Source organism: Oryza brachyantha, chromosome 2 (genome assembly GCF_000231095.2).
Source record: "Oryza brachyantha chromosome 2, ObraRS2, whole genome shotgun sequence".
Taxonomy (NCBI): Eukaryota; Viridiplantae; Streptophyta; class Magnoliopsida; order Poales; family Poaceae; genus Oryza; species Oryza brachyantha.
The window spans coordinates 2887521-2899995 of record NC_023164.2 but is presented as its reverse complement, the minus strand read 5'-3'; the positions used below and the strand labels follow the sequence as shown (position 1 = coordinate 2899995).

Genomic DNA, 12475 nt, shown 5'->3' with positions numbered 1-12475 from the left:
TTATGTTCATACGATGTTTGTTGGCATATTTGAGTGCCCTCTTTCTCTGGAAACTCATCCAGAAATCATTTATTTTGTTTGATTAACTCCAGATGGTTTTTGTGATTTTAGAAAGTATACTGGCGTAGAGATGTTCTTCAGAGGTGGATATACTCTATCGGCATTGATATACTTCCGTGAAACTCGACATGCACGTTCTCCTCCTGCAGGCTGCAGGCAAAAGGACCTCATTTAGGTATGCATCCCGTACTCAATTTTCTCCTATCGTATTTCCTTTGTATGATATATTGTGTAGTCTTTCAATGAATTAGGGATTTGTGGCCGAGTAATAGGGACAAGCTGGGGGAATATATTGCTTGAAAGATAGACGGCAAGTTTATGGCTGATTGCTAACTTGTCTGATCTGTGATGAAAGTTTGTGGTATACTTAAGTTTGCTTTTGTAGTGTTAGAATAGCACTCTGCCGAATAATTTGGTCAGTACAAGACTGACACTACTTTTGACCTCGTTCAAAAGCTAATACTGAAAGCTCCAACCATCTATTTTGACTTGTATATGTGATTTGAGTTAGAAAAACTTGCTGTGTTTAACACTGGGAGCATCGGTCCCACCTGTTATATGGAAAAAATTTCGCAGACTAAATAGTTTTATTTACCTTTTTAGTATAGAGTATAACACTATGATCTGCTTTGATTGGAGTAATGGGAACCTAGACTTTTGTTGCTTTCACCCACTTTTCTGGGAGGCTTACTGCTTTTGAACAAAAATCTGGATAAATAAGTGCACTCATCAATCATTAAAACTTCTACTTACTTAGAACCACAGATACTCCAATTTGCAGTGCTCACTAAGGACAGTGACACCTACACAGATGTCCGGCCACAGGAAGGTGTTGCTTTGCAGAGGCACACATAGACTTGGGACGCTGCACCTGGTTTCAGAAAGCAGTTTGCCATGCCATATTGCCATGTGGGTGGCTGCAAGTTGTAGATTGCCAATGGCAGCGTTCGAATCCGACCAAGGCGGGACACTTCTTTTCCTCTTTTTCTGTGCGTACGTTTCTCAAGCTGTTAAACGGTGTATTTTTTGGAAAAAAAATTTATATGAAAGTTGTTTAAAAAATCAGATTAATTCATTTCCCAAGTTTATAAAAGCTAATACTCAATTAATCATATGCTAATGACTTTCTTCGTTTTGCGTGCGCTGATTTGACTAATAGGCAATGTCATTTGCGAAGGCTGCAAATATTATGAGGCTGGCAAGAGTTCCCCTAGCAGGGTGCTCTCTGCCAAGTGCCTTGGCCTCTCACTTTCTCCCCTACAAATGTCACACCGAGAAATGAGTCTCTCTATATTGAGTTATTGACAAGCCTCGTATATTTCTGTAGTGCTCCATATGCGTAAGAATGGCTGCAATTTTGACATTTTGGTCTAATTAAAAAATTATTTTACAAATAGACCTCTGGAAAAACTTATTACACGAAAGAACATTTTTTACCGCGTCAATGTTATTAACGCCGTCCTCCGGCCACATGTCATAACATAATGATTTGGAGGACGGTGTCAATGACGTTGGCGCGGTAAAAAAAAAAGTCCGATCGTACAATAAGTATTTTTTAAGGTCTATTTATAAAATAAGTTTTCAAAAAGGATCGAGATGTCAAAATTCCAGTAAGGATGGCTGGCATAGCGTTTCCTGGTTATAGGTGAGCTTGTCCACATCAATGGATCAATCACATTGTAACAGTTCTGTGGTTGCCACTGATCCTATCCATGGTACATTGAACTTTTTTTCATCGATGGCATCGGTCAGTGCTCCATGTTTTGTACTACTATGTAGTTGCCTAATTTCAGCGAGATCAACTGGGCAACTGCATTGCCGACTGACGATGCAGATCGGATATAAAGTTTTCATGAATGGTTTTGGGTCTCCCCGGTTTCTCTCTGCGGAAATAGAACTAGAATTATATGGTTCGTATCAGATCTCACTTCACTGTCATACTCATGCATATCTTTGCCAATTTGCATTTGGCCGCTGAATAGTGAGGGATCCTGATCCTGTGCTTATCATGGCGGATCATGCGTGCCTTCGCAGTAACCATTCCCAGGTATGGTGTTTAGGTGTTTAACGTACACTCTTGGCTACCTTACGGATCCGTTTATCGCTGGAACTTGCTAAACGGCGTGCTATCTAAATTGCTAAACAATATATTTTTGATAAAAAAATCTTTATAAAAATTTATTATCTTATCTTTTCTAAAGTAGATTTTTAACTTTATAATAATTAATTTATTGTTTGTACTATTAAATAGTTATAAAAACTCAGATGATTTTTTGTTCAGGAGAGCCCTTGGAAAGCTACATGGAAGCTTCTGAGCCACGTTCCGTGCGTCCAGTGCACAGGGGCACAATGCTACAGACGCGTGCGGTATTTCTCTATCGATCGCGTAAACTGCAAGTGTGGACGAATCCCTCTGTGTCTCTGGTCGAAGGGAGCTTGTCGTTGTTGCCGGAGAAGGTGACCCGGTGCACTGAACCGGAGGACGGATGGATGGACGGATCCCCTCCCTGGTTTTTTCTTGGCTTCCGGCGTGTCTCGCTGGATCAACCGAGCTTGGCCACTTGTTGCAGTGCTGCTGCTGCTGCGCTGTCTGCGTTTTGACCGGTGATGAGACGCCTGCGGTTTTGACTGGCTACACGCGCTGGTCACTAAAATACGACCAGTAATATTTTTTTTCTATTTATAAAATATTATACGGTTGTTCCTAAAACGATACTTAACGACCTAGGTAATGCGCTGCGGGCGCCAAGTCGGACCAAGCGCGTGACACGGAGAGAAATTTCACTCGTATACGGATACTGTACGGGGCCGCGGCGCCGTTTTTGGACGGAGGCAGTTATCCACACTATTTTTTTTCGTTTATTTAGCTAAAATTTAAACTTTTAATCCTAAATTTAGTTTATTTTTAAGGTTTTTTTATTGTAATCTATTTTTTATCATTTCTTTTATATCAATAACAACATACGTATAAAATTTTCATTCATAAATTACGTTGCAAATATAATTGTTTTTTCCTTTCATTAAAAAAATGACCCTCCCTCTACACACATATTCTTCTCTAGGTCTATTCTATTGCTACAATTTTCGACCATGCCAAAATTTGGTATGGCAGCAATCTAAATATAACATAAATGTTCTACCCTATCAAACCCTATCTTACCGTACCAACATATGATAATTTAACTTGTCTATAAAACTCCACGCAAAAATATGTGGCAAGACACCTAACTAAACAACACCAACATGTCTACCCTGTTACCAAAAATTGGTGGGTGCAGTTAATTTTGGCATCGAAGTGAACACGCCCTTTTATCTTCTCGTATGGGGAACTAGATTCGGCGCGTGATGAATAGTAAAAAATACTATGAAAAGTTAGATTCCCTGACTTCTGACTTCTATATTATTTTCTAGATTTCACAAATATAAATCCCCCGAATATAAATGACTAATCATAAGCCAAAACAACTTATCAGATGATACGTACTAATTTGTGAGTAAACTTCTATATCTTTTTCTGTAAGGATTTCAAGCAAATGCCAACAAATAACTACAAAAGAAACCCAAAATAAAGTCTAAAAATGAAGTTCTTTAAATCAGAATATTTGCAACGAGTTATAAGCTGAAAAGCAAACAAACCATATAGTCGCTTTTGATCATTTCAGCTATAAACTGATCCAAATTCAGTTTGTTTAGCAGTTGTTTGTACACTCTAGTTGGTTTTAAATTGGAATAGATAAAAAAAACTACTGCAAGTTTTTCTGGTTAAAAACTTTCACATATTATAATATGACTACATTGCAACTATACTAACTATGCTGTAACTTTCTATTTCTGGACCATCAAATCACATCGAGGAACCATCAAATCACATCAAGATTTGTGTAGGGAGAAAGGAAAAAACGATGATCGATCATGCATAGCTCGAGGCTGAGGACGGAAGCCACATATCGCGAATGATGGGTTGATATGATGAGCGGTGGTGGGCGATGGGTGCACCGCAGCCTCACGCTCTCGCAGTGACCCAGCCTCACCGCCTTCCGCAACGGGACAACCTAGCTGCTTCTTCCGTGCAAACATGTGAGGAATTATACCAATTTTTATTTAAAAAAATTAAACAAGTACTCCCTCCGTTTCGCAATGTAAGAATTTTTAGCATTATCTGGATTTATATGAATGCTAATGACTCTATGCACATATATAAATTAGGCAAAATTTGCTATAGGGCATCAAAAAACGTGTAATTAGCGGGTGGATACGAATTTGTTGTAGGCATTATAAATATATGGTAATTAGCTAGTAGACACTCTGGCCATTATTTTATTAATTTTAGAGTCAAAAATTTTAAAAATGACGAGATTTTCCTCGGTGGTCGGGTCGTCGCCGCCCTCACCGTAGCTGGGTCGCTGCCGCCGCCGCCGCCTACTCGGTCGCCCTGTAGGCTAGGGTGCGGCGCTAAGACCGACTGGGTCTGGTTCGACTGCACCTAGTCAGCATAATAGGTTTGTCACCAAAGACAAATCATAGGGGGTGTTTGTTACAAACATATTTGTAAACGAAAAATAAATTATGAATATTTTTTATATGTATTCTTAACGATCTAAACTAAAAAAAATAAATTTTGGTAGAAAACCCTAACATCAACTCCAAATTTAACGTTGAAATTTAAATATTTCTTTGTAAGCATAAGAAGAAGCGAAAGACATAAATGACGGCAAAAAAGATGATTTAAGAAGAAACGAGTACACATGGTGCTGTTTGAGAGAATAAACGTGGTGAGGAATAAGGATTACTACACGAGTTAGATATGAAATAAGGTAATCTTACGACCCCTTACAATTTTTAAATAAAATAATAAAGTAAATAACTTTTTATTATGTCTGAACAGGAGGTAGCTTGGACCAGCATCAGAGATTCAGAGTGGGGCAGGTGGCCTGGCTACTGGCCACGACAAGGGCATACTGTCGCGCGCTCAATAGCGGCCGGCCGTGCCTTGACCACCGACATGAGCGAGGCGCGGCTATATCTTTTCGTTCTTATTTATGTTTATATAAGCTAATATTTAAATTTTTTAAGATTAATTTTAAGCTTTTTAAGTGTAGACTATTTTTTATCGAAAAACGTCTCTCTAAAGTTTTATTTTATAAGTATTTTTTTTAAATATGTTAGTTTGTTTTTCGGACTTTCTCTAATGTGCTCTTTTGGATGGTCCATTGGTCTTTAATCTAACGGTAGGTGTAATCCTAACCATTGATCAAGCGACACACCACGACATATGTCAAGGCAGTGAGAAAAGACATGTTTGTTAATAAACAAGAAATAATAGGTGGAAGTTAAATGAGAATAATTTTATATGAGAAGATAGCACTATAAACATTGCCATAAATTTTAATATAATATTTAAATATTAGACAAGGATATATTTTAAAGGAGTATTAATTGCATCTGATCGCCAAACAAACGGTGATATATTGATTAGCTCAAGATTATTAATTGCATCTGATCCACAAGCGGATGACCCCGCGGGAGGAATCTTATAACCGGCGACGAGGGAGCCACGAGCTCCCTGCCTAACTCCCCAAATCATTTTCTAATCAATCGCATCGTCTCGATCGTCCATCGCATGGCTTGGCCTCTTCTACCCTCACAAATATATTTATTCTAAAAAATAGCAACAAAGATTGATCACATATATTTTTTTCTCTCTGTCATTCTTCTAAATGACGTAACTAGAGAATATTAATCTACCTGTCAGATCATTTAACTTTAACTATGGATTAATTTTCTTGGGCCGTGTTCGGCCAGAGGCCTAAGTTATCTTATCCCCTTGTCCACACACACGTTTCTTGAACTGTTAAACGGTGTATTTTTTGCGAAGATTTTCTATAGGAAAGTTGTTTTGAAAATCATATTAGTTTATTTCACATTTTTTAATAATTAATTAATCATGTACTTATTTATTACCATGTTTTCTGCGCATCAGCTTGCTGTAATACTGCATGTGGCAAGAATACCATGATATGCAAACCATGCATGTGGCAAGAATACCATGATATGCAAACATCACCAGAAAAGGAAATGCATAATTATCCAACCTAATCATCTGATCAAGATTTGGTCGATACAGAGCATGCATGATGATGAAAACAAGAAAACTAGCTGATAGAAAGATCAAGTAGATCGATCTGACGCTGGATAACATTTCATAAGCAATAATGCATGGCATTCCATCACTCATGGCCCCATATAAACAAGAGATAGAGAGAACGGATAACGCAACTCATACTAATTATGTCTATCTCTCTGTCCCCCAATCCTGTAGCCCAAATAAAAAATTAATCAGGTAGCACAATTCATACTAATTATGATACAGTGGCTAGCAGCGAATCTGTCACACCTCACTTATGTTGTAACTTTTACATTTTTTTCTTAATCCTACTAACAAACAATCAAATACAAACTGTTAGTCACGTACAAAATCAAATTAAAGCGGATATTTTCTAGAAGAAAAAATGGTAACATATTTCATAGAAAAAATATATCTTCCTTTATTTTAATATTTTTTATCGAACAACTTTACAGTAATTAAGTAGGTACCGAGATGTACCAAAATTTTAGTATAAAATTGTATCAAAATTTACACTTAAATTTTAGTATCTCCTAGTACCTACCGTGAAATTGCTTATTTTTATCCGTAGTAAAATACATGCATTCAGCTAGTTAGAGAAAACTCCAAACCGAAAGAGCCAAGCAACTAGAAGCTAGCTTTGCCTTCAGGAGAGGTGAAAGAATATTTTTCTTGGCAGAAAAAAAAAGAGAAAAATCTGGTCTCTATCTTCGAGTGAGACGAGGTTCTTGTGGACAGGGATCGCTCTACGACTCCCAAACCAACGGCTGTGCTTTCTCCTTAAATTTTTATTAATCACACAAGCTAATTAACTAACTCTTTTTTTAAACCTGCCATTTAACTGTGGCCGCTAGCTCGTCAGAAGAGAAGATAATATATTATTTCAGACATTGATCCAAGATGGTGCATAGAATAATGGAATACTCCATTTGTGCATGTCATGTTGAAAAGTACACCTGAATGATGTTTTAATCACAAGTGGTAATTGTTTTTTCTTGTTAATTGGAAAAGGTAAAGGGATTGGATTAATTGGATAGGTTAGAGAAATTTGTATTTGTGAGTCATGTTGTTAGATAGATAGACACAAAGTTCAGTTCTAGGATTTGATCAGATCATCTTGTGCCGACTGCAGATATACTTGTTAAAATTTAAAACACTCCTCAGGGCATCATTTTATTTGTGCTAATTGGAGTTGCATTCTTTGTGCCTGACCCCTTTAAATAATGAAATTCATTTCGATCTTGCTTTAACTAATAAAGTTACAATCAATCAATTATTAGTCTTGTACGGAGATTTTATATCGAAAGGTTAAGATAACAAAATCACAACTTAATTAACCTTGTCATGGCCAAAGTAGTACTTAGGATTGACGAATATGACGGCTGCCGCTGGGTTATCGGATTTACCGAGCTGGTACAAGTCGAGAAAACACCCGGGGTGAAAAAAAAGACAAACATATATTTATAAACGAAAAATAATTTATGAATAAAAATTTTAAATATGTATTTTTAGAGATCTAAAGTTAAAGCTGAAAAATAAACATCGGTGAAAAATTTTTTCAAAATCAACTTTAAATTTAAGGTTAAAAATTTAAACGTCAAATTATAAACATAATTGCCGGTAAATTGATCCGCTCTTAAGCAGTTACAGTTTCTAACCAAAATTGTCAGAGGTGGACTTTCCACATGATTACTAACATTTAGGTTTATGGACAATGAAACTCCACACGTCAGCGACCTTGTTGTTATCCTTTGCATTTGATTGAACATTCGACTTCATAATAATATGTTTCACCATCAGTTCATTTTACACATGGATCTCATGTTTATTTAACATCTAATTAATATTTATGTATTTACAATTAATTTTTTTTTCCAAAAGCACATGTGGTGTAGACATGATTTGATTCTTTCACCAACTACAGTTTAAATCCGACACATAAATATTATACAAATACGGGTACATCATCCGTCGTAAAATAACTTCTAAAGATAAATCTGGGTAATTGGATGTACGGTTCATCCCTAAAATTTGGTCTCATAGATGGATGGGGCATGGTCTGATAGCAATAAGTGTATGCTAGTAGAGTTGTCTACACGTGGGTTCAATAACAAATTTATTATCACCACTCGTACGCGTGGCAAAAAAAAGTTAATTATTCCTGATATGAGCGTGTTTGCATACTTAGTTTATGTAGAACTTTGTTGCCCTCTAATTTATCGTTGATTTTTCAATCTACATTATTTAAAAATACATAATTATTAATTATTTTATTATAGTTTATTTTATCATTAAAAATACTTTAAACATAACTTATAATTCCGCATATTGCATAAAATTTCTGCATAAGTTCCACGGTCGTCCAAAATAAACAAATTCAAATAAAAAACCTATTTTTCTTTTTTTTCATGGTATTTTATTTTTTTATTCCATTTCTCCTTACCAACGAGGTGAGAAAAGTCAAAGAAAAAAAAAAAAAAACAGTCGCGGATGGATGGATGGAGGAGACTGGCCGCGGGCGCGGGGCCTCTTTAAATACGGGCCACACTCGCAGTTCCCCCGGGAAGCCAACCAAACCAAATCCGCGCTCCCCTTCCTTCGCCATCTCCTCGCGCGCCCGCGGTTTTCCAAGCCAACCACGCCTCCCTCCCTCCCGCTCGCCTCGCCGCCGGTTTCCCCGAAACGCGCCGCGCCGCGCCGGGTCGCCCTCGCGATCGCGCGGAGACTTGTCCCCCTTTCGTTTTGTACGCTGGTGGCTGGTGCTATTAAAGCCAAACCGCGCGCCCGCCAGGTGTTCGACGAAGTGACGAGAGTCTTCCGGTCGCCGAGAGAGCTGTCCGGGGTTCGAGGAGGAAGGCGATAATGGAGGCCGGCAAGAGCGGCGGCGTCGGGTGCGAGCTGTGCGGGGGCGTGGCTGCGGTGCACTGCGCTGCCGACGCCGCGTTTCTTTGCCTGACCTGCGATGCTAAGGTGCACGGGGCCAACTTCCTCGCGTCGAGGCACCGCCGCCGCCGGCTGGGCGTGGAGGTGGAGGTGGAGGAGGAGGAGGAGGATGACGCGCGGTCCGCGGCGTCGAGCTCTTGCGTGTCGACCGCCGACTCCGCGTCGTCCACGGCTGCGCACGCGGGGGCCGCCAGGAGGAGGGGGCGGCGGCGCGTGCCGCGGGCGGAGGCGGTTCTTGAGGGCTGGGCGAAGCGGATGGGTCTCTCGCCCGGCGCCGCGCGGCGGCGCGCGTCCGCGGCGGGGGCGGCGCTCCGCGCGGTGGGCCGTGGCGTCGCCGCCTCGCGCGTCCCGATCCGCGTCGCGATGGCCGCGGCGCTCTGGTCGGAGCTCTCCTCCTCCTCCCGCCGCCGCGTCGGCGCCGGGGAGGCCGCGCTGCTCCGGCGGCTGGAGGCCAACACCCACGTGCCGGCGAGGCTGCTGCTCACGGTGGCGTCGTGGATGGCGCGCGCCTCCAGGCCGGCCGCCGAGGAGGGCTGGGCCGAGTGCTCCTGAGTCGCCGCCGTCCACCGCACGGCGAACCTTCCGGCCATCTCAGATAGATAGTTAGATAGATACTCTACTACTAAAAAAATGCAAAATTTGTGGGCAATCATTATTTGTTCGCTTCCTCCTCCTCAATTAATTAATCCTAAATTCTTATTAATTATCATCAAGGCTAAAAAATGTTGTGGCTAGGAAAGCATCCATCCAAACTGAGATGAACCAAGTCCAAATGGATGGGAGTGTAATACTAGCTGTCTAATAATATGGTGGCATTTATCATTCTTCTATTATACTACTTGCACAATGTTATGGTACTAATATGGTTTGATTGGTTAACTAAAGGTGATTTGATTAGACAAATGATACAGATTGGTTGGTTAACTAAAGGTGGTGTGATCAGACATCATATATGTGGTCAAGAATGTCTCACTGTGCTACCAACTCGATGCCATATGGATATTTTTTCCTCTACTCTTGCTAGTTGCGAGTGCTTCAAATTGGTTGGTGTTTGTTGGGTGTAGTATCTCAGTGTACTGACCTGTCCACGTTAATCTTTTGAAACCACTTATGGTTATGGACAGTAATATAACACAAGGCATTTAACCTTTTCAATGAGTTAATATTTAGATTTTCAATCTTAAATTTAGAATTAATTTTTAAATTATTTTTATCAAAGTTTATTTTTCAGTCAATGTTTTTAGATTGCTATATACATATATATAAAAGTTTTATTTATAAATTATTTTTTATTTATAAATATATCATTTTGTTTTCAGGCTGTGTTCATTTGGTTGATTTTTGCCCGTATATTTTTCGAACCGCTAAACATTATTTTTCTTATAAAAAGTTCCTACGTAGAGTTCACCGTCTTACGTAGTAGATTTGTAATGTTATAGTGATCAAATTTAATTATTTATAATATTAAATAGCTATTACAATAATCACCGTCTTTCCTTCAGAAAACCGCAGCTTAAGAAGCAGCAGTCTAGTCGAGTTCCAGTACAGTTGTTAGAGCATGAATGGCAAGGACCGATGGACGGGATGAATGGTGTCTTTGCAGCTCACTTTTGACCAGAAAGAAAGGAAATTTGTGACCTCGTCGCCGTCGTGTACTCGCCGTGACGTGAACTGAGAGAGGCGACGACGGCTTCAGCTGCCGATCGACGCGTGCAAGTCGCGACACGGCCACGCGGGACGCAGCAGATGACGCCGGAGAGAAGGGCGTCGTGGCCGTGTCACAGGAGCAGAGACAGACAAGCTGTTACAATTTCTTTAGGGCTTCTCGGAATCACACGAATTTTATAGAAATTTTTCAAAGGAAACAGTTTAATTACTCTATAATTCTTGTAAAACTCCTCTAAACCGAAGAGAAACTCAGAGAAATTACACCATCGTCTTATGGCTTCTCTTTATATTTATAAGCCAACGTTAAATATTCAATCTTAAATTTAAAATTAGTTTGGGTTTTCGTATCATATTTTGTTTTTTATCATTATTTTTTATCACTAAGAACATGTATAGAAAAATTTTATTCATAAACTATTTTTCGTTTACGAATATACTGTTTGGTTTTTTTACCTAAAAAGCCTAACGATGCCCACTCAAACTATTACTCCATCTGTTTCATAACAATATTCTCTCGTTTAACTTTATGTATTACATAATCAATATCCATGTTCAACTCTAAAAAGTTTTATATTTTCGGATGTACGAAGGAAGTACTTTCTACTAGGCTCTAGGCTCTAGAGTTGGACGGCCATGTTTAGAGCATGCACAGTCAGAGCTACTCGATAGAATACCCCTAAACGAAAAAAGACATGTCACATATGACAAGGCTACTTTTCAACACCTCTTCTTTAAATCTTTAGGCTATTCACGGGATTTTTACTATTATACTAATTCATTCATGTTCATCGATGGGTGAGTGGTGGAGAGCACGGACATGTATAGTTTTATTGCCATATGAAATGCCATAACGTGTTACCGTGTCATGAGTAAGGGACGAATGACTATAATTTGCACCATATGGCTGGCCTATACTTTGCACCATATGGTTGGTCTATCTTAAAAACCATATACGATTACTAGTTTTCTCGACATATGTGATTACACTGATCAGAAAATATGACTCATTAATAATATATATCAGAAAATATGACTCATTAATAATATATAGTAGATTGACATTCTTAATTATCGACTACTAATAATAGGATAATTGATATCTTTGGCACCATATGAGAACTAACACAACAGAACATCTGCGCTGCACCTCCAATAGCAAAAACAGATGTTGGATGCATCGTTTGTATAGCTTTTTCCACATCATTTCTTGACTTTACGCGCATATTTTCTGAATTACTAAACGTTATATTTTTAAAAATGTTTCTATATATAACTTCACTGTCTCACCGTTTAAAGTAGTTTTTTAATTTTATATTAGTTAATTTTATTATTTATATCATTAAATATCTATAAAAAATAGATAATCTTTCATCGTTCAATCATCAAAGAAGGCAGCCTTGTGTGGTTATTTATGTTTTGTGGACTGACAATTCCACCGTACATAAGTACAAATATGAGCTATGTTATAGTCTTGTCAAATTCTCTATCAAATGTATAAGCCTTTTTAAATGCATGAATTTATACTATTTTAGAGTATTTCATTTAATAAACAAATTGGATTTTGATATGAACAAATAAAAAACCTTACATATTCCTGATGAAAACCTTACCGAAGGTGAGTCCAATATACTTGAACGAAGAGTAGTGCTATATATACAATCCCATTATACGACTTAAAAC

The 12475-nt window shown here is 38.7% G+C and overlaps 1 protein-coding gene across 1 annotated transcript; it reads left to right on the top strand.

Annotated features, from left to right (window-relative positions):
• Window positions 1-8735: 8735 nt before the first annotated feature.
• Window positions 8736-9955, top strand: LOC121053570 (B-box zinc finger protein 32-like). Its single transcript, XM_040521090.1, has one exon. The coding sequence runs from the start codon at window positions 9047-9049 to the stop codon at window positions 9677-9679; it is 633 nt and encodes a 210-aa protein (XP_040377024.1). The 5' UTR covers window positions 8736-9046; the 3' UTR covers window positions 9680-9955.
• The last annotated feature ends 2520 nt before the right edge of the window (window positions 9956-12475 follow it).

What these genes read in the sequence shown, in the direction of transcription:
- LOC121053570 (XM_040521090.1), top strand. Translation starts at nt 9,047, where the DNA reads ATGGAGGCCGGCAAGAGCGGCGGCGTCGGGTGCGAGCTGTGCGGGGGC.